This window comes from Solanum verrucosum, unplaced genomic scaffold, assembly GCF_900185275.1.
Source record: "Solanum verrucosum unplaced genomic scaffold, falcon-dt-bn FXZP01000184.1, whole genome shotgun sequence".
Lineage (NCBI taxonomy): Eukaryota > Viridiplantae > Streptophyta > Magnoliopsida > Solanales > Solanaceae > Solanum > Solanum verrucosum.
Window position 1 is genome coordinate 60027 of NW_026020302.1, and position 23732 is coordinate 83758.

At 37.2% G+C, this 23732-nt stretch overlaps 1 protein-coding gene and 1 pseudogene across 2 annotated transcripts; one reads left to right on the forward strand and one right to left on the reverse strand.

The window, feature by feature from the left end:
- The first annotated feature begins 502 nt into the window (after positions 1 to 502).
- On the forward strand, positions 503 to 9010 carry LOC125834925 (putative GTP diphosphokinase RSH1, chloroplastic; annotated as a pseudogene). Its single transcript, XR_007443381.1, has 11 exons — positions 503 to 861; positions 1504 to 1697; positions 4358 to 4522; positions 4993 to 5058; positions 5238 to 5330; positions 5410 to 5579; positions 6403 to 6489; positions 6577 to 7041; positions 7733 to 7794; positions 8496 to 8564; positions 8636 to 9010. The product of XR_007443381.1 is annotated as a putative GTP diphosphokinase RSH1, chloroplastic (transcript).
- Positions 9011 to 12252: 3242 nt separating this feature from the next.
- On the reverse strand, positions 12253 to 23404 carry LOC125834894 (PTI1-like tyrosine-protein kinase 1). Its single transcript, XM_049514042.1, has 7 exons — positions 23230 to 23404; positions 16916 to 17169; positions 16695 to 16821; positions 16320 to 16593; positions 12918 to 13050; positions 12706 to 12789; positions 12253 to 12520 (listed from the first exon to the last, which is right to left on the reverse strand). The coding sequence occupies exons 1-7, from the start codon at positions 23360 to 23362 to the stop codon at positions 12407 to 12409; spliced, it is 1119 nt and encodes a 372-aa protein (XP_049369999.1). The 5' UTR covers positions 23363 to 23404; the 3' UTR covers positions 12253 to 12406.
- Positions 23405 to 23732: the final 328 nt, after the last annotated feature.

The following is a 23732-nucleotide window of genomic DNA, read 5'->3' on the forward strand; positions in this document are numbered from 1 at the left end:
TCTTTAAAACGCTAGTTAGAGTTTAGAAAAAAAAAACAAAAAAAAAAAATATTATCTAGTAAAATAGTAGCAATATCTTCATTTATTTAGCTATCCCTTTTTAATAATCTTGCCACAATCACTAACTCTAGTCATGTACAGTCAATTAAAAACAAAAATTCTTAAAATATAACTATCTCTGTGCTTTATATATTTTTTTCCTCACATAATATCTAAAGCACGCATTGAACTCTTGGCTAAATCCGAATCACATACTACAAAACGCATTTGAGGTGACTCTCCCAATAAAAGTGAGACAATTCCACTACTACATCTTAAGGTCATAACCTATGGTGGTGTTCACATATTTTGCTACACAAAGCCAAAAAAAACAAGAGAGAAAAAAAGAAAGAAAATAAGGTTTAATTTAAAATATTGAGAAAAAAATCTTTATCAAACGTTTTTTTTTTTTGTAAAAAAATAATCTTGCGGTCTTAGGCTGAAATCTCCGCGACTGAAATATCTCTCCCTCTCTCTAGATTATCTCCTTGCCATTTTGTTGGCTCTCTCTCTCATATTCGCTCGCTAGCTCAACCATTGGCTTATCCTTCTGCTCCCTAATTTCTCTGAATTCCACACTTTTTGCCTGACCGCAATCGCAGCAACAGCGCTGAATGCGAATCATCTTTTGATTCCCTTTCACTCGCTGTGATTTTACTCTCCGGCCGAATGTGTTTATGTATCTGCTGCATCTTTGTGTTTCCAGACGAACGAGTTTTTGTTCCGGTTGGCTTATTTTCATTAAGTGCACGTTTCAATTCTTCTTCACTACTGTGTACCGATGCTTTTGAATAGACATGATTTCTGCTACTTCAATGTCAGGTAATCACTGCGATTATGAATTTCATTTCATTGTGCGAAAATGGTGTGTTAATCAATTGATACATTCACCTTAATTGTGAATTAGTCGAGCTCAGGCTATTTAGGTTACCTAAAGTCTATTTCATTCTACTGCTAAATAGTTTGATCTACTAAAATACTTGTGGAGCTAATATGAATGATGTGTGAACATTCACGTGTCAATCAATTGATACATACGCCTTAATTGCGAAATAGTTGAGCTCGGGCTATTTAAGTTATGCAAGTCTATTTCATTCCACTGCTAAATAATTTGTGTTGCAAGGGCAAATTAGAGGTTTTCAGTAGCTGGAGGTTCACTAAAGCTACTTATAATTACTCGTGGAGCTAACATGAATGAAGTTGAGCCGTTTATTAGTTTCATTTTGTGTGAATGGTGTGTCAATCAATTGATATATACACCTTAATTGTAAATTAGTCAAGCTCATGTTATTTCAGTTATGTGAAGTCTATTCCATTCGTTTCATTCCATTGCTAAATAATTTGTGTTGCAAGGAAAAATTAGAGTTTTTTTGTAACTGGAGGTTCACTATTATACTAAAATTGCTCGTCAGAACATTGGAGATAACGTGAATGATGTGTGGATTTGTTAAAATTTCAATGCAGTTTCTATCGAATGTGTGAATATATGTAAGTCTTGGAAAGGAGATGTGAGTGGAAGACTCGAATGTAGTGTGTTATCTTGTGCCTGGAAGGCGCCAAGGGCCTTGACTGGGTTACTTGCCAGCACAGCTCATCCTTCTCAGTGTTCCTCTACTCCTTTTGGGCGATATGGAAGAAGAGATCGTCTCCGCCGATGTGTAAGTTTACTCACCTCCCAACTTACACCTGTCTGGAATTAATCTCATTATGTGAAAGAAAATTTGAGTCCAAAAAGCTTTATTTTAGTTAGAGTTAATGGTCAAAAACACACCTAAACTATCACTTTTTTATGAGTTCCGTACCTCAACTATCCATTGTTCTCTTTGTCTACCTAAACTATCACTCCCTTTGTATGAAAACACACCTCAACTCTTAGTTGGCCAAATATTTGTTCCTAATCGACAACATGCACGTGTAGACCAACTCAACATCAAGGTTGGTTTTAATAAAAAAGGAGTGATAGTTGAGGTATTAAACTCTCGAAAAGATGATTGTTTAGGTAGCTAAATATAACAATGGATAGTTGAGGTATGAAGCTCGTGATAAAGTACTTGTTTAGGTGTTTTTTTTTACCATTATGCCTTTAGCTTCAGAGGCTTTGCTGCCTTGCACTTCAATAAAACTTGTTGGTCATTCACGTTTTGCCTGGGATAGTAACTTGTTTCTGATGAGTCAGAGGATTGATTTGCTATGAATTGGTCTTTTTCTTTTTATTTTTGCTTTTGGTTATGGTTAAATTAATAGTCTTTGCTAGAGGAGTGTGTAGGAAATTTGGTGGTAACTGCAGCAGGTTCCATTCATTTATAAATAAATAATCTTTGTGCAAATTTTGTCCTTTATATTGTGTTACTTATCTGTGGAACATGTGGAGAAATCTGAGAATCCAATTCAGAACTTTAAGGCAACGGATGTAGTTGCAAAAGATTTATACAGACTCACGTTAATGTCTTTGATACCCATTGTGGCATGTTTTCTATATAGCTCAACAACCTTCCACATGTAACTCAGTTTGGAGTTCACATGTGGACTTGAATTGGGACTTACAAATGTAAGATGAACTTAGTAAAGGTTGAGTTTGATATCACATGAAAGATTTTAAGCATCTATGATCTAACTCGAAACCTTAAGGGGTCGTTTGGTAGAGTGTATAAGAATAATGCTAAATAAAGTGTATTAGTAATGCTTGCATTAGCAATGCATGTATTAGTTATGCTTGCATTAATTATACATAGATTATTTTTATGCATTATTTGGTTTGATGCATTAAATATAGCATGCATTGCATAAAATAATTTATTTACAAAGATACCCTTCCCTATTATGGTGGAAAGAATGTAAAAAAGGTTTTAAGGGGCAATTGGGTCTTTTAATTATTTTAATGCATGCATTAAAACCATTGCATTGCTAATACCTAGAAATTCATGGTATTCGTAAATCGTAATACACACCGTCATACACAATAGAGTGTATAACTAATGTTGCATTAGTTATACATAGGTTGAAAAAGAGTACCAAACAAGGTACTAGTAATACACAAGGCTAATGCATGCAGTATTTTTCCTAATACATTCTACCTGGCGACTCCTAAGTCAATAAGTAGAGTAACTCAAAATCTTTAGACATCTTTGGATGTCTTTAAATACCTGATGTAGAACTTTTTTTATAACTCAGTAGAACAGTTCATATTCTCATTAGAATATTCATAGATTACATCTGTATATCATTTAAAGTTTAGTTCGTTTGATTCTTGTTCTTTGTTAATATGAGGAGGCCGACTTAGAGAGCTTGACCTCAGTACTTCTTGATATATGTTTCAGAATTTAAGTCGAGATAAATCATGTTTTCTTTCCATTCCATCCACCTCTTATCTGAAACATTATGTTCAGCAAGCTAAAAGAGTTTCTCTATAACAATATTGCTTAAGCCAACTTGTGCATTCCTCTAATATTCGTCTGGGTACCTACTACCTCCCACCGGTTAAGGTACTTTTCAGCTCTTCCAACCAATACTTAAATAGATGGGAAAAAATTTCTTAACGTATTTCGTCTCTTCTGTACCCTGGTCTCCAGGTTATTAGGTGAGCTCTTCCATTTATTTCTTGTTGTCAAAGCATGGCCATTATTTAGACCTTAGAGTAAGCCTTTAGGAAAGATACAATTCGTATAAGGCCACGGATGTGCTATCTATTAGAAGATTGATATCTGATTGTTGAAGTACATATATGGATTATGCACTCATATATTCCTAGTGCGGCCTTTGGTTTTTTCTTTTTAAACCTAGCTAGGCTTGATGAATGAGGTAAGAAAAGGTAAAAAGAGAAGATTCTGTATCTTAAGAATTTCTTTTGTTGGTTATAAAGTTTCAGTGGACCTTAATAGAGTGGAATGTATGACAAGAACTCGTATATTGTACCCCAACCAAATTGGAATTGAGATATAATTGTTTCAAAGTTTCTGATATACAACATCTGCTCTTCTTCAACACTTATGCCTAACATAGCCTAGTGCTAAATGTCATAGAGATTCATAAAAGGACACGTTAGAAAAATAGAAATGGGTATACTGTGGCAAATACATGGATAAGCCTTTGATTTTGGACCCTATCTAGTTTCCCAAAATCCTTTTCTCGAGAGCTGTGTCAAGGATTCAATCAAAATGAGTTTAAGCTTGATTCACGTAGACATGTATATTTTTCTTTGAGCATACATAATATATGTATTTTTTGAGAAGTTATACATAAAGGTTTATAGTTAATTTTCTTGAGAAGCAATGTTATATCTATTAGAGTCTTTTATCTTACTAGTTTTTACTTGTGGCAGAGATGTTATACTTCTGATATGGATGAATGCTACCCTGTTGAAATTCTGCGAGGAGTCCCTAGCTCAATGCTTCTACTATCTGCTTCTAGCAAATGGAGATTGTGTTGCTCTTTATCATTTTATTCAGAGTCGTATGTAGAGATATCTCCTGAAAGTTTGTGGGAGGTTTGTGATCCTCTAGCTATAAATCATCTCTGATTCCTGGCATCATCGACAAAGCTTGGTTAAATATTTACTCTGTCATGATGGAAAGATCATGAATTGTGATTAATAGTTACTTTTGTTTGAAATCAAGAAGCACTAAGATTTACCAGTTGTGAATAAGCAATTTTTTTCTGGAAGGAATTAATGGGAAATTTTAAACTGCTAAATGTTCTGACTAGAAGTAGAAAGACCAATCCAGTCTCAGAACGTGTAATCCACATTCTACTGTTGTTGTTTTCCCATACATAAAACTTTCATTTCTTTCAATGTTGAACCTAAAGCAGGTGCGGTCTTTAGTGTGCATTTCTTACTACATTAATTGAAGATACAGAACAACCTCTCACTTGTAAGTGCTTGAATTTTATGGTCATTGGCTAATTCAAGTGTATGCTATGTCAGTATCTTGTTAATGTCAGTTATCTGTTGTGCAGGATCTTAAACCTACTATTTCATATCTTTCTTGCAAGGAATTGGAACTGGTTCATAAGGCTTTGAATGTTAGTATATTCCCATACCATCAACATTCAACATAATTGATCTTCTCCTCGGCTTTGAATTCCTTCCTCCTTTTCTGTCTTTGCAAGATAAGCATCTGTTACCAAATACTTGGTATGCCATACTCTACATCTAAATCACTATATTAAAACAAACTCTTATCTACTGGTCATTATTACAGCTTGCTTTTGAGGCACATGATGGTCAAAAGCGTCGTAGTGGAGAGTCCTTCATTATTCACCCAGTTGCAGTTGCACATATCCTTGGACAGCTTGTATGTTGTGTGTAACTATTGTACTCTTCTGGCTAGGAAGGGATAAACTGACTTTGACTTTTCTTTTTTCTATTTTGAGGAATTGGATTGGGAGTCGGTTGCTGCTGGGTTATTACATGATACCGTAGAAGACACAGATGTAGTTACTTTTGAAAGAATAGAGAAGGAATTTGGTGCAACAGTTCGCCGTATTGTTGAAGGGGAGACTAAGGTAGTTTCTCAGAAGTTGTAGAGATTATCACTTACAATGTTAGTTGCTATGAATTCTGAACCTTTTTTGCCTATGTTCTCTATCTTTATTCTTTTTTCTCTTCCTTTTGTGGGCAGCCTGGGGCTTTCTACATTTTACATTGTTTTCGTCTTGCTGAGACCTCTACTCATGTCTTATATGTGTTGTAATTCTGAAAATTCTAGATATCAACTAAACCTTAATGCAGATAAAGGTCAGCTGTATTTAATATGTAAGCATGCATCTTTTTTAGTTTTATCTTTCTTCTTAATCTTTCAATTCTTGGACCACCCTCTTATGCTTATGACATATAAACTGGTCATGCTTTAATAGTGTATGACTGGCTAGGAGGCATAGTCTAGTAGTACAGGCCTCCGTTACCAGCCATAAGGTTGGAAGTCTGTGTCACCAAGGAAGTAAGGTGGAAGTGGACCACTATTGGGCTCCTGGACAATGGTTTTTTGGGCTCGCGATTTTTTTCTGGGTGGGGGGTTGATTCATTTAGGGTGTGTTCGGAATGAAGGAAAACATTTTCATGTTTTCCAATTTTCTCATGTTCGGTTGGTCAAATATTTTGTAAAACATTTTCTTTAGGAAAACAAGCTCCTTAAAAATGGGGAAAATGACTTTCATAATGGAAGTAGGGAAAACAAGTTGCACCTAGTGATATTTCAAAAAAAATGTAGGTTGCCGTCATTTGTTTCTTTCTGTAAGCTCTGTAAAAAATTTCTTGATGCATTCGAGTAATTAGTTCACCATGCTGGTAATTTACAAGCATCTGGAACATCACCAAATTTTTAAAAAAACTAATTTACAAGCATCCAGTTATTTTCCTTCCTTCAGGGTCTGTCTAGCAAGTCTGCTTTCCAGAGACATAAACAGTGGCTTCAACATGCAAAAACTCGTTGCGCCCGGCACAAAATTATGAAAGTAGGTATCTCTGCAGAGTTAGAATGGAAATTTATCATGTACTGCTACTACTACAAATTAATGATGTGGAGCTCATCTTTTCTTTAGTTTTTGAGAGAGCAAGCTGCACTATCTGCATCTGAAATAACTGTGGATTCAGTTAAGGAATTTGCTGCTGAGTCTGAAGGGGACAGCACAGTGGAAGAATTAGCAGATTGCTCTAAGGGAACCAAACATTCGTGGGAGAAAATCCTCAAAAATGTTATGGATGTATCATCTGCAAGGATGAGTAGTGAAGATATTTTCCAACTCCATAGTGGTAGACTGGTAGTATTCAAATTCCCAAGGTAAATGGGAAACATAATAAGTGCATGCAGCATACGATTTTGAAGGCCACAGGGGACACATTGTCACAAGGATATGGTGTTGGCGAAATGATACTTGCTAACATACCAAGGTACAGGGATGTTCTGCCCGGATTGGACGGCTGGCTGGCTAGCAAAGTTGCAACTTGGCAGAACCTGGAAGGGCACTCTGTCCAGTGGTTTTGTGTTGTCAGCATAGATCGAAAAGGTAATGTTTGGTCCAGAGGCTAATTATTGCAGATGAGCATCAAACTGGATAAGGCATCACTGCTCATCTATATTAGATGCATTTGCGAACTCTGCTATGTATTGGTGGTTCTAAGTCCTTTGAAAAAATCATTACCACTAGCACTGCTAGTATTTGGTTTTTCCTTTTGCTTTAGGCATTTGGTAGCCGAAACCTACTGCTAGGCCTGAAATGCTCCCAACCAACAGGTTCTAACATTCCTAGGGATCTAATCCAAGACCTTTAATTAAGGGTGGAAAGATCTTAGCCCACTACATCACACCCCTTTTGAGAGAGAGGTTTGTCAAAATTACGTATTTAAAAGTTTGACTACCTCGAAGTTGCAAATTTTCAAGTTCAAAAGAATGACATCAAAATTTTGAATAACCAGAGAAGTGTGTGAGAGTTTGTCGGGGGAAGGGGGGGGGGGGGAGGGGAGGCGGGATTCCATCGATGTAGAAGATCTAACTTTTGTTCTTTTTTGTCTTTGATGTATTTTGTATAGTTCCAACTACATGTATTCCAGTTTATTAAGCTTATATGTTCATTTACATATGCACATTATGTATGACCTGGTTATTTGATGACTAACAGAAATTTTAATATGTAGCCAACATTTTTCATGGTTTATTACTTTTCATGGCTGACATCTCAAACCACTACAATTCTTTAGGGATGATGGCGGATATTACTTCAGCATTGGCAGCTATAGGCGTCATTATTTGTTCTTGTGCGGTGAGTTGGAACATTTATCATATCATTTATCATCTAGGCTCAAACTCCTGAACTATACATATTGATAATCAACATTTTAATATGGTCTGGGTTGACTGTGAAGCTGTCTGCAATTGAAGTCTGAACCTAGGTTGCATTTGTGAATTTTTTCAATATTTGTTTTATATTTAATAACGGAACCTTGATTCACACCTTTCTTAGCTAGCTATATTAGGCAGTCTGTGACAAAGTACTGACACTGTTAGCTCTTTAATCTTTATTACTTCAGCAATAACCAGCAGGAGCTAACAGTGAGACCTGTGTTTAAAGAGGATTTAACAAGTTCAAGTTAGTCAATTTGATCTAGTACTTGCGTCTTGGTGCAGTGGGAGAGCATAGATAGCTTCTTTTTTGTTGATATGCTGATTTGCGAAATAAGAAGAAGATGAATGTCATACCTGGAGTGATTGAGAACATCGTGGGAGGGAAAGAAATGCGTAGGATAAAAAAAGGAATTTCATGCTAACTGTTACTAGGAGGGAACTTAAACAATTCTATCTATTAAATTCCATTCTTCTTTTGAAATATTACCTTTTGAATATTCATTCTGAAAAATGTACAAAGATCTAAGCAATTAAATAGTCATATTCTTCTCCTGTTTCAATTATGTTAGAATTCTCAATTGTGAGGTGACTGGATTGTTACTTCAAAAAAAACTGTAGGCTGAGACGGATAGAGGGAAGGGAATCGGTGTCGTGCTATTTCATATTGAAGCCAACCTAGAGAGCTTGGTATGTCTTCTGAACATGCTTCAGTAATCTCTCTCTTTATGTGCTATTTTATGAATTCTCAGCTCCCGCAGGTTGGTGCAAGTTCGAGGATTGACATGATCCTGGGTGTTTTGGGATGGTCCACGGGCTGCAGTTGGTCATAGAACAAACAGTTTCTAGAATGCTAATTTAGTGGCCTGGTGAAGAGTACTTGCCCAGCTGTTGAAAGCTTGGGGAAGAAAGTTTTGTTCAGTGAAAGCTGAGTTCTTTTTATCTTCTAGTTATCAATTTTTTTTCTCCTCCCACCATCTTGACAAGTATAGAAGCAAACAATATTAGGTAATATGGTGTCGGGCGACTGTATATAAAGGAAGAGTAGCAACCGGTTATACTTGTAAAGGAATTTTCAATTATACGAACTCCAACAAAAGTATGTTAGACAGTTATACAAAATAAATATATTAAATATCTTCCATCGTATCCTTTTTTATCACATCTATTTCTAATGTGGTATAGGTTTGACACAATGTCACCGTGCTCCTTTGCCTTCTGCGTCCCACCACCACCACGAACTCCCAACAGAAATTGTTAAGAGTGCAGACATTGCAGTTGGCTATATATGCTAAGTTTGCATCAGTAGTCACAACGATACTGTGAGTACAGTATACAAATTGGATCTATTTTTGCCTTCATTTAACAACTAATATAGGCTTAAAAATTATACTTATCCAACAAAATCAGTTACGTTAAACATGCGATTAAAGCATAAGAGCAAGTCAAAGAAAAAGATATAAGCTGATGAGTCTGTTACATCAGACTTCCTATGGCTTTGATATCTTGCATGGTCTAGCTCTATGCTGATCTCCTTGGAGAAACTTGGAGAAATCTTGCGCTCCATATTGCCAAACTTCATTCCATTCCGCTTTCTTTTCCATGTATCCTTTTTCTCTACTCAAAGGCAGCACTGCTGAAATTTTTCATGGGCGTTCGTGATGACCTATTAAATGGTGTGCATTGGTTTGGAGGGGAAAATATAGATATTTTTAAGTTCAAACGGGGCCGAAATCGATAAGTAGAGATTTTTTTATTTTTCGTGTGTTATAGTAAATGAATATTGTCTGATATGTGCGTCAAATGGTTTTTTGACTGAAAATTTTTGTGGGGGTCCATGGAGACATACTTAATTGTGTGTGTTGGTTCAGAGGTACAAACATAGGTCTTTTTCAATTCAAATGAGTCCCAAAATAGGAAATAGGGATTTTTCTTTGTTTTATGTGTTATAGTCCATAGATTTTGTGTGATATGTGTGCCCGACAGTTTTTTGGTCGAAATTTATTTTGGGCATCCATGACGACCTACTTAATGGAGTGTTGGTTTGGAGGGGCAAACATAGGTATTTTTAACTTCAAACGAGGTCCAGACTGGAAAATAGGATTTTTGTCATTTTTCATGTGTTATAATCCATTAATTTTGTGTATATGTGCGCTTGGCGATTTTTTGGCTCAAATTTTTCGTGGGCGTCCCTGACGACTTTCTTAATGACGCGTGCTGGTTCAGAAAGGCAAACATAGGTTTTTCCATTTCAAATGAGTCCCAGAATAGGAAATAAGGATTTTTCTATTTTTCATGTGTTATGTCCATGAATTTTGTGTGAAGTGTGCGCCCAATTCTTTTTAGCTGAAATTTTATTGTGGGGTCAGTGATGACCTACTTAATGGCACGTGTTGGTTCGAAAGGGAAAACGTTAATTTTTTCAAGTTCAAACAAGGCCCGAATCGAGAAATAGAGATTTTCAACTTCATGTGTAATGCTCCATGAATTTTGTGTGATATGTGCGTCCGATGATTTTATTACCGAAATTTTCCATGGGCGTCCTGACAACCTATTAAATGACGTGTTTTGGTTTAGATGGGCAAATGTAAGCCTTTTCAAGTTCAAACAAGACCCGGAACGGGAAATTGAGCCTTTCTCCAATTTTTCATGTGTTATATAGTCCATGAATTTTGTATGATATGTGAACCCGACTATGTTTTGATCAAAAAAATTTGTGGACGTCTCTAACAAGTAACAACCTACCTAATGGCACATGTTGTTCGGAGGGGAGAATGTAAGTTTTTTTGAGTTCAAACGAGGTCCAAAACATGAAATAGAGATTTATTTTCATTTTCTTCATGTGTAAGTCCATGGATATTATGTGATGTGTGTGCCCAACGATTTATTGACTGAAATTTTAAGTGGGCGTTTGTGACGACCTATTTAATGATGTGGGTAATTTGAAGGGGAAAAATGTAGGTTTTTTGAGTTTAAACGAGGCACGATTTTTCCATTTTCATGTATTTTAGTTCATGAATTTTGTGTGATAAGTACCACCCGTTGATTTTTTTGCCGAAATTTTTCTTGGACATCCATGACGACCTATTAAATGGCACACATTGATTTAGAGGGGTAAACACATGTTTTTTCAAGCTCAAATGAGGCTCCAAACGACAAATAGGGATTTTCCCATTTTTCGTGTATTATAGCTATAAATTTTGTGTGATATGTGCGCCTGGCGATTTTTTGATCGAAAATTCTTGTTGGCGTCAGTGATGACCTACTTAATAACGTGTGTTGGTTCGAAGGGGCAAACGTGGATTTTTTCAAGTTCAAACGAGGCCCAGAATGAGAAGTACAGATTTTTGGGCCAAAAAATTATTGGACGCTCATCACACAACTTTTTGAGTTCAAACGAGGCCCCAAACGGAAAATTAATTTTCCCAAAGGGGCAAACGTAGGCCCACCCCACATAGCTTAAAACCCACCCCTCCCCGCACCCGCTCAATTGTCATCCCTATGCACTAGGGTCACTAAACAAAAAGGCATACTTATCTCAGCTTTTCGGGTGTCACAGTTCTGAAAATTTCATATTCCGATTTTGACCCCAAATTTTGTTCATGACAGTTATTACTTCTACAAGACCAACATCACTTTTTTAGAATTTCAGGTCATAAAAATAAATTCAAAATTTCGTGTGTTTCGACCTCTTTTTTTTCAACCCATCGTGTCAACTGATGGACGTGTTGGAGGAAGACCGGGCAGGAAAACTACACCTATGTTTGGTCTCTACAGCCACGCTACAAGGATTGAGGGCTTTCAAGCTCATCAACAGTACCCATCTCAGCAGGTGGCCTTCGACACTAATATAACCACTACTAGTTTAGTAGACTTTCAGCATCCAATGTATGTATCGTTATTTGTAACTCAATGGTGTCCCAGTTACATCCCTTGTAGTTTCTTTCGTTATAATATATAATATTTTTCATTACCATAAAAACAAATGATGTCTATATAAACTGACAAAATCAATAAAAATTCAAAATAGATAGCGCACCTTAACTTGGAAATTGGGCGTCCAGATTTCTCATTTGGACAATCTATATAGTGTATGGTCAAGTCAACCTCTTCTTGATTCGATAACGGTTTAGCTGCCGCACCCCCACTTTGCACGGCTCTTTTGGATACTATGACTTTACTACTGTCGGGTAACAATAGCCGATGCAGCTTACATAGAAAACGGACACCAAGTCTGTACCTTGACATAGTATACATATTCGTCATTCAATCCATAAAAATAAATTTTGATACACAAAATGATACGAGGAAAAACCACACAAGGAAAAGAAGAAGAAAAAGAAAGAATAACCAAACCCAGTTTTACAGTAACCCGCTAAACTACTCCCATAATATAACATGACACGCAATAGACTGAACAAACCAGACACAGAGGGGGAGAAATGAAGAAATGATCTTTAATCCAGGTGACAAGAAATACAAGAGTGATCAAAGTAAATTGAATATAAAATGAGTAAATGAAACTACAGCCCCTATGACTCAGGAGCAGGTGCCTTCAACAGTGGTTGAAGAGCTTTGACAACAATACTCATATTAGGACGGAACTCAGCCTCATATTGTACGCACAGTGCTGCAACAGCTGCCAACTGAATTAAGCAAACGAGAAAAAATAAATTACCAATAGACTTGTTGATACTTTTATGATCTTTCGGGTGTTTTTTTTGTTTTTTTTGTGGGTGGGTGCGGTTGTTAAGTACCTCTTATTTACTGAAGGCACGGGAAAGTTTTTACCATTAAAAAGAAATAAAGTCAGAGAGGGAAGGGCAGAAACCTTAGCAACTCCTTTTCCAGGAACTTCTTTCATCTTTGGATCGATGCATTGCTTGACCTTATCTTCACTTAATCTCGGAGTAGCCTACGCTTTACAAAGATATAATTAAGCATATAAAATAATCATTTACCAAAACAAATGAAGGAAGGGGCACAAAATGAGAAGAAACACAAGAAATAAATAAGTCATTTCGCGCATAATGCAATGCTCACCCAAGTAACCAAGCTCTGTTGTCCACGAGGCATTGTATGATCTACAGGTTTTCTTCCTGTCAAAAGTTCAAGAAGAACCACCCCAAAGCTATACACATCACTCTTTTGTGTCAATTGTCCTGTCATTGCATATCTGTAAACATTTTTTAGAGAGTTGGGTTGAGATAAGGCTCCTCAAAACAACAGAGTCTGAAGAATTTTGCCACTAATAAACAGCAGAAACAATGTAACATAGACTTGATTAAAATAGGATATGACACAAAGCGCAACAAATTAAAATCTCATATCAGTCATTAAGCTTTGTACCAAACCTTTAGATACCTTAGTAAACAACTATTGTTATGAAGCCAACCTCCTAAAAACTTCAAAATTCAGGCAATTTCATAGAACAGAACATAACAAATGGTATTTCTATAGAAAGAGGAAGAAATAAAAGTGTGTTAAAGATTCTTTATGCTTATGTGTATTTGCACAAAAAGCATATCCGAACATCCCACCACAAATCTCAGTAAGGTTTAGTAGCATTTTTTTTATAACGAGAAATCTCCAATGATTAATGGCACACTGATCAAACTTCCTATCAAATCTACAATCTGATTTGTATCTACTATACACAACTGTTTACACCAAAAAAGTAGAGATACTATACAATTCCATTTGACCTTGTGTATGGAATTGGATCTATTGTCGAAACATCTACTGTTCCTTTCCTTCCAGATTGACCACCATATACATGATGGTATTAACCTCCACCATCTCTTTTGGCTCTTGGTACCCCCTCTCCTTACCCAGCTCTTCAACACGTTTGATGTACGTTCTGGCATTGTCCAATTCAGATTTGAGATGCTAAGGAACAAATTCCAGATTTGAGCAGTGTAATTACAGTGCAAGAAGAGGTGGCTGCTAGTTTCACTTGTCAAATTGCATAAAAAACACCTAGGGACCAGCTGTCTACCCTTCTTCTGAAGTACTTCTTGTGTTAAACAAGCTCTCTTTATCACTAGCCAAGTGAAGCATTTCACTTTTGTAGGAATATCCCCCTTCCAAAAATAGTTCCAGAGGTGTGTTGGTCTCCCTGCCATCACCTGGAGACCTCTTCTGTAAGCACTGTTGACTGAGAAGAGGCCATCTTTGCTGTGCTTCCACAACATCCTGTCTGTGGCATTTGCATTGATGGTCACTCCGCCTAGCATCCCTAATATCTCAGCCACCCTTTCCACCTCCCAATCATTGAGAAGTCTTCTAAAATCTAGATCCCAGTCCTGTTCAGTCCAGCAATCGCCAACATTGGCATCAGGATTTCCACAAATTTGAAAGAGATGCATAGAGCGGAGCAAGCTCAGGGAGAGAAGTAGAGTCCAACAATATTGAGCCCGCCCCTAATGTACCAACACATCTATCTTAGCATCCTCATTTCAGCAACTTGCATCTTTTGAACGCAAGATTGACTAGCCAACACTCCACCCCATACAACACTCTGTCTAACCACCACTCTATAAACCTTACTTTAAGTTTGGTGGTTCCTTTTTATCACACAAGTCTCCATGTCATCCATGTTGCACCAATATGATGTGTGACATCATCACCGATCTCCTCATTTCCTTAGATAAAAGACCCAAGGTACTTAAAACTCTCTCTTACGCCTACCTCATACGTAGCATCACTAAATTGGCACTCAAATATTCTGTTTTAGTCCTACTCAACTTGAAACCTTTAGACTCCAAAGTTTGTCTCCACACCTCCTACCTAACGTTAACTTTGTTGCGAGTCTCATCAATCAATATCATGTCATCTGCAAAAAACATACACCATGACACCTCACCTTGAATATGTCGCATCAATTCATCCATCATCTAGGCAAACGAAAACGAGCTAAGTAGTATATGGCCAAGTTGGCCTTGATATTATCAATGAAATACTTTTTTTTTTAGAATGCTAACTTGATATTATCAATGAAATACTTTAACTGATTAAAAAAAGGGTTTCCTTCATCTTACGAAGACTAACCATAGATGTCTATTGGAGCCAAGCAAAAGTTTTGTGCTAGTGAAAGGCAAGTTATGTTCCAAAAAGCCCGAAGATAAATAAATCGAATTCTAGCTTGTGAAAGACGAGAATTTTTGGGAAATTGAAAAAAAACACTTTTTAAGTCCCTAATTCCCAAGAAGAATGGTGTTGGAGAGTTAAAATATTTTAGACCCATTAGTCTCATTGAAGGGGTCTATAAGATAATGTCCAAACTCTTAACAGCAAGGATGAAAGCAGCGATGGGAAAGCTAGTCGATGTGCATCAAATGGCTTTTCCCAGCGATGGAAGTGAATTTTCGCCTACTAAAACCCAACACATCCACAAGATGAGTGTCGTCGAGATACTAAGATGGATATGCAGTTATACAAAGAAGATAAGATTTAAAAATAGATCACATTATCAAGAAGGTGCAAGTAACACATATTTAGGATAAAAAAATGTGAGAAGGTCGCTTTAAATGGTTTGCTCATGTCCCACATTGACCTCCACATGCCATGGTGTATAGGAAGTTGTCTCAAAAGACCTACAGTCTCTCGGAATCCATGTAAATTTGGCAAAAGATAGGGATTGATAAAAAAAAATTAAAAACAGATCTATATAGGCGATACCAAGAAGTTGGGATATGTTTTACTCATATTAGTATATACCACTACATAACTAAGTACATGTAGTAGTTTTCTCCTTATTGTCAAGAACAAAGATAGAGAGTGAAAGAAGACAGCTTGGAGAACAACACCATAATGAGTCTTTTAATTATTTTAAATGAGAGATATAGATGGTAGCATGACCACTCAACAACACCATAATGAGTCTTTTAATTATTTTAAATGAGAGATATAGATGGTAGCATGACCACTCTTACACACCATACCCTTATTCATGAAAACTTTTGGCAGATGTAAATTGAATCTATAATTTCTAACACATACACCATGACGCCAAGACCTCCCACATAATGTGTGTGTGTGAGTCTATGTGCATATATAGGATGTATATCAAAAGCAATCTGACGTCTTATGGTTTGTCCTACAGAACTACAGTTTCAAATGCTTAGTTAAAGATACAAAACATATAATCTTTGCCATAGTGTTTCACCATTCCTACAGATCACACTCTTTTCTTCTAGTTTGTTTTCCCATTTTTGCATTTAAATTGGACTTTTTTGGTCCAGGATATGCCTATTTGGAAAGAAACTTAATCTAGATTCCTAAAAAGAATATAAAATTCAGTAGCATGTTGCAAGAAGCAATGAGATTAGAATTATTCAAAAATACCAAAAACATTAGACTAAACTACATGTGTACTGACGTGTAAGAAGACAGGACAAATTCGATAAATAAAAATTAGTCAAAGAGTAAGGTGCAAGACATTACTCTGGTGCATGATAACCAAATGTTCCCAAAACTCGTGTAGAATGAAGACGAGCAGCCATGTCAGGAGACTGATTTGACAGATTAAAATCAGCAATTTTTGCTTTGTAGTCTTCAAAGAGAAGGACATTGCTTGATCTAATATCCCTGTGTATTCTTGGAGGCTGGACCTTCTCATGCAAATACTCAAGGCCCCTTGCAGCATCAACAGCAATTTTTACCCGCTGCATCCAATCAAGAGTGGGTCCAGGTTGTGCCCCTTGTACTCCTTTCCTGCCTGCAAGTGTACATACAATCCACAAAGCATATATATCATATGAATTACCTTCTCATTAATCCAATAATTTTCTATCTCACTCAAATGAAATATTATGATACCATGCAGAATATCATGCAAGGAACCCATTGTTGCGAACTCATACGCTAATACACGAAGGTTCCCTTCCACACAGTAACCAAGCAACTCCACCAGATTTTCATGCTTCAATCTTGATACCATAGAGACCTTAAGAGGAAAAAGAAAATAAAGATCAGTGGGGTCTCTGTATAATAAGACATGGAAGCAGTAAGGAAAAATTACATTAAGACAATATGGTTACCTGGCTCAGGAAGTCAACATTAGTCTCAGGCTCAGATGAAACATCAAGCTTTTTCACAGCCACGGGTTTGCCATTGTTTAGATTAGCATAGTATACTCTTCCATAAGATCCTTCACCAATTAATGCTTTTGATCCAAAATTGTCAGTTTCCTCTTTCAATTCATCCAAAGACAATGCAGGGACCTCTATAGTTGGTATTGCTTTTTGCACTTCAGCCTTGGCAGGAACTGATGCTTTTGTCCCTTTCTGATATCCTGATGTGCATATCAAGGGAAAGGATTATAACCTATAACCTGGCCAATTATAACAGTAGGACTCATCGCACAAGTATACAACAACTACGCCTCAGTCCCAAACAAGTAGGGAAGCTCATTTGACATTTCATTTTGTTCTTTTTTGATCAAGTAGAAGATTTTATTGATACTAGCAACGCCAACATGGTCGTATACAATAGGTATTAACAAAAAGGAGAAACCTACAAAATTTGGTTCTCTCCAAAAGACACACCCAATCCTCTATACAAGAAAATAAGGGATCAAAGACTACTTCCCAATTGAGGAAAGCTCATCTCCACCCCTTCAAAAGCTCTCTTATGTCTCTCTTCCAAATGATACACATTAGAGCAAGAGGAGTAACATTTCACGCCTTGTGCCTTCGTCTTTTAGCTCCACTCTTCCAGTTGAACATCAACTCCTTCACAGACTTCGGCATTACCCTAGAAACACCAAATCATCTGAATATGTCCCCCCATAACCTTGTGGCTAAATCACCATGTTACAAAATATGATACACATCCTCACCCGCCTCTTTGCAAAGGAAACACCAGCACAACCAGACAACCATTCATTTTCTAAGAGTATACGCCATCAAAATCACTCCTCTAGTAGCTAACCATAGGAAGAAACACACCTTCCTCGGCACCTGAGGTATCTAGACCGAAACATATGGAAAACTCTCCTCCGCTCTAACCAAGAGCTTCGCATAGAAGGACTAAAAGAGTGTTTGGATTGGCTTGTCGGAAGTGTTTTTAGCTTTCAAGCTCCTTTTCTATTTTTTCCGGTGTTTGGAGAAGACAAAAAATATTTTTAAGCACTTACTTTTAGACCAAAAAAGTATAAAAATAAGCTAAAAGCCAAAAGTTGGGTAATCCTAACTTATGGCTTTTAGCTTATACGTTACTTTTAAAAAGTCAATCCAAACACCCTCTTACCAGAGAACACTTTGTCAAGCTCATTTCATATCCTCATCAGACTACCAAAATGCAAGAAAATTTCCTTGACATTCAATATGTGCTCAACGAATTCAACTGGAAGACATATAACATCCCCCTTTTTTTATTGGTCAGACATTCTGTTTTTTTATCAAGTAAAAGATTTCATTGATAAAAACAAGGTCAACTTAGTCGTATACAAGAGTACACCAAAAAAGGAGAAGACCTTCAAAATATTGTTCTCTCCAAAAGAGATCCCATCATCTATACAACCAGAAACTACATTGCACCCAAAAGAAAATAAGGGATTGAAAAATACTTCTCAATTGAGAAAAGCTCATCTCTATCGATTCAGAAGCTCACATATTTCTCTCTTTGCAAATGACCTATAAGGCTATATTAGGGCTAGAGGAGTTACATTCCACACCTTATGCCTTCTTCATCTAGCTCCGCTCCTCCAACTGTACATCAACTCCTTCACCGGATCTTGGCATTACCCAAGAAATGCCAAACCATACAAAGATATCCCACATAACCTTGTGGCTAATTTGCAATGTAATAGAATATGATCCATGTCCTCACCTACCTTCTTGCAAAGGAAACACCAGTTCAAGAAGACAACCTTTTATTTTTTAAGATTCTCCATCATCAAGATCACCCCTCTAGTAGCTAACCACGTGAAGAAACACACTTTCCTCGACACCTGATGTATCAAAAACAAAACATATGGCAAACTCTCTTCCGCCCTACCCATGAGCTTCTCAGAAAAGGACTTGTCTGAGAACACTTGGTTATTCCCAAACTCCCAACTCTAAGCAAGATTTGGTTTGCATTGCTTTTGAAGTAAAACTAGCAGTCTCTAAAGCTCGGTCACCTCCCAGTTCTAGAAATTCTTTCTGAACCTCAAATTCCCAAAAGTTCCATCCCTTTGTATCCCCTTAACTTGTTGAACAGAAAAATCCCTTTAGCAAGAAACCCTATACAAACTTGGGAATTCATCCTTAATCACCAAACCTCCACATCACTTTTTCCCCCAAAAACTAACTTTACTCCCATCCCCAACCTTAAAATCAATGTTATCATTAAAAGCTTCCCATCCCTTCATAATGTTCCTCCACACACCACACCCAAAAGGAAAAAACGATCCTATTTGTTCTCACTCCCCTTTCATTTCTCCATATTCATCCGCTATCACCCCTCTCCATAAACTTCTCCCTCCACCCCAAATCTCCACAACCATTTACCCAAAAGTGTTATGTTAAATACCTTCAAATCCTCAACCCCAAGACCTACCCACTGTTTAGGAGATTTCACGGTGTCCTATTGGATTAAGCGAGACTTCATTGTCCCATATGCCGCATCCCAAAGAAAATTTCTCGGCAACCTTTCCAATTTCAGTATAACAATAGTGGGAGCGTAGAACGAGGACATACAATATGTAGGGATACTCGATAAAGTGCTCTTAATAAACACTTCCTTGCCTCCTTTGGACAAGTATCTTTTCTGCTAACCCTTGTTCTACCCTACCTACTAACCTCTTCTCTACGTAATGAATGACTAGATTCCAGGCACCAATATCCTTGCTCGCCACGCCTAGAGGTAATCCAAGGTAGATAGTAGGAAAAACCTCTACCTTACATTGCAAAACTTGAGCAAGCATATCAATGTTATCCGCGGCGCCAACATGTATGATCTCAGAATTTTTTCTATCCACAGAGCCAGCATGTATGATCTTGGATTTTTTTTTCTAAGGTTAATTTTAATCCCTGACACCACCTGGAACCAAGTTCACACTTGTCCAAGGTAGTTTCATTCATAAACATGGCTAAGTTGGCCGTATACAAGGTATAAACCAAAAGGTAAAGAATCTACAAAATCTGATTCTCTACAAAGTCCACCCATTCTTCTATACAGCAAGGAACTTTATGGGTGCACCAAAAGAAAATAAATGACCAGAGGCTATTCCTCACCTGAGAAAAACTTGATTGTACCCCCTCAAAAGCTCTCTTATTTCTCTCTTTCCAAATAACCCACATCAATGCAAGAGGGACCAAGTTCAGTGCCCGATGTCTTCTCCTTCTTTTCCCACATCCCAAACAAAACAACAAATCTTTCATAGTTAATCACATTATCCAAGAAACTCCGAACCACCGAAGCATGTCCCACCATAATCTCATGGTAAAGACAATGAATGAGAAGATGATCCACTAACACTAGCTGGCACAAACAACCTTCCGTTTTCTAATATTATCTAGTTGCTAGCCAAGAGAAAAAGCACCTCTTCCGCAACACCTGCGCTAACCAAATTGCATCACAAACACACCCTCATTCCTAATTAAAAGGTTCTCATAAAATTATTTAACAGATAAAGCTCCATTATTTCCCAAACCCCACGACAGAGCATTAGGTTTATCCATTTGAATGACTTGCTTGTGAAGGAGCGCAATCAACCTTTGTAGTTTGGTTACCTCCCAATCGTGGAAATGCCATCTAAATCTCAAATTCCAAAGAATCTCTCCACCATGTGTCTCCCTAATTTGTTGGACTATCAAATCTCCTTGACGTGACATTTTATACAAAGTCTGAAAATAATTTTTCAGTATGCTATCCCTACACAACCTATGTCCCCCAAAATTAACTGTCCTACAATTTCCAACCTTAAATGAGATATTTACATTGAAATTATCCCATCCCTTCATTATATTCCTCCACAAACCACACCCAAAAGGCATAGTTACATCTCTAGTTCACCATATCCCTTCCATTACCCCATATTTATCAACTACCACCCCTCTCCAAAAGGCGTTTACCTCCATCCTGAAATGAAAAATCTATTTGCCTAATAAAACTTTGTTAAAAAGCATCAAATCTTTAATTCTGAAACCTCCCCATTTTTAGGAGATGAGCCAGTCTTCCACTGCACCAAATGAAATTTCTTCGCTTCATCCACCCCATCCCAAAGACAATTTCTTTGAAACCTCAGCAATTTTCTTGTGACCGAAGTTAAAGCATAAAATAAAGACATGAAGGAAGTGGGAATACTCGATAAAGTGCTCTTGATAAGCACCTCTTTCCCTTCTTTGGTCAAGTATCTTTTTTGCCACCCTGTTAATCTCTATTCTCTTCTCAACCCTTAGAAGAACCATTCCATACCTAAACATCCTTGCTCGAAGCCCCTAGCGAAAGTTCAAGATAGATTAGTAGGAAGATCCCACCTTGCAGTTTAAAACTTGAGCGAGCACCCCAATGTCAACCACTTGCCCGACTGGAAATATCTCACACTTGGGTTAATTTTGAGGCTTGTACCAAGTAAGCACTTAGCCTAAATGATAAATTGGTTCATATCTCCATCACAACAAACTAAAGTATCATCGGCAAACAATAAGTGGGAAGTTGAAATAGCCCAAACACCCAATCGTTGCATTAACCCTTTAAATAACCTTGCATGACAACTTTATCCATCATTGTTTGAGATCACTCCTAATTCTCATTTATAAGCGTTAGTGGACTGGCTTTCCTTGGCGATTGGATCCATGAGTTCAATCAAATCGAATGTGGTATCGTATTTAATAGAAGTTGTTACTAGGAACTATTATGAGTCTCAATATCCAATCAATTAATCCCACAAACCAAGGAAGCTTAAGCGGAAATGAAAGAGGGTGAGGGAATCTATTAGGATAACGCATATAGGGAACTGAACCCACATCTTATTGAGTTGCTCCCACAAGCACCCTTTTCGAAAGCTCAATGTGTAGGACTAAGGAGAACACTCGCATGCGTGAAGCTCTCATTTATATGCCTTAGTAGTCTCAATATCAGAAACACCATAATTAATGTCTTTTTCATCTTCGTCCTCAATTTCAGTGACTAGAAACTTCTATCTTCTCCACACTGTCATTTTTTTTGTTCTCGAACTTTCCATCACAAGCATCACCATTGGGTGATATCTTGGAAACTAAAAGATGAAGATTTGTTGAACTTTCTGTCACAAGCTTCACCATCTTACAACTTTAAAAGGATTCCTGTCTAGCTTTGTTGTACTTTGTCTCTGTACCAGCTTGGTATTGAATTTATATTTATACCTTTACTCATAAAAAAATGAAAACTTATTCTCCCACTTCTCCCATTACAACACATAATGGCTCGGAAAGAACTCATAGCACAAGATTGGATACATAAAGAGACTGACCACCAAGCAGGAATCACCACAGAGGAAATCACCTCTCAGTCAATAGCAGCTTTTAGTACTTCTAAAGACACTGGTCAGAGAACGACGACATGGGATAATCATAGGACTGATGATTGAATTAGCAATATCCAAAGAATTACAAATTTGTCCTCCAATCGGTCCCCGAAAGGTAGATAGTTAACTTAAGATTACAACTATTAGCAATATCAAATGGGACTAATGAGTCAAAATAGGGATGGCAATGGGACGGTGCTGGGAGGGGGCGGGGCGGGTTGAGCTTAACCCGCAAAATTTTTAATCCACCCCGCCCCGCATAACATTTTTTTTCATTCTCAACCCACCCCGCCCCGCATAGACCCGCTCCACATGAACCCTCCCCGCATAATTTTTTTTAATATTTTCTTTTGCTAGTTAAGTTTGATACTAAAATTAAAATTCATAAAATAAATTCATCTTTTCATTAAGTTGTATTAATTTAATAGGATAGTGACTTAAAACTTTATTTTTTAGAGGTCAATTAGGAAACATGTAAGAAATTGAATTATTTTTTATTGAACCATTTTCATTTACTATCTTGAATATTTTAGTAGCTTTAAAGAAATTATCTTAATAAATAATGTTCTATCACTCTTATAACATGTAAAAAATTAAAATTAAGTTTAAACCCACATAAAATCACATATACCCGCAATCTGCTCCGCCCCGCATTAGTTTTAAAAAAATCAACCAGCCCCACATCCTACCCGCCCCACACAACCTTAAACCCACCCCACCCACATAGCCTTAAACCCGCTCCACTCCGCATCCTCCCCGCCCCATTGCCATCCCTAAGTCAAAAGACCCATTATAGACAAGAAACGGAGATAAACTTCCATTTCGTCTATTGTAGCTTAAGCACAGAAAAGATCAACATACCATCAGCATTGTTCTTAGGGCTTTTGTGGAGCTCGTTTTCATGTGATGGGTCAGACTCTTCGACTTTGCAGGTGCAACAGAACCACCTTCTCATCCTTACTCTCTTACTCAAATAAAGATCGTCTTTAGCCATTGCGTTCTCCAAGCGTACAAAATAACCAGGAGGTGCATGTGTCTGTGAAGTAAGTCAAACATAAGAGTAGATCATTACTAATGCAATTTAATCATAGCATGCATGCCTTAACACATAATTCAATTGATTCCAAGATATTTCCACAGGGAAACTGCATACCATCTCTTTAAATTACTTTGAAACTCTTCATACCAAAACCAAAACCTGTTATAATCAACGATGAAATTGAATGCTAACTCGATATCATCAAAGATGAAGTTGAATGATCTTCACTTCAAGGTTATATATGCAGCATTCTTGCTCTAAGACATCTAAAAAACTGAAGTTAATAATATACATTTATGCCAATAACAAATGGAACCATAAAACA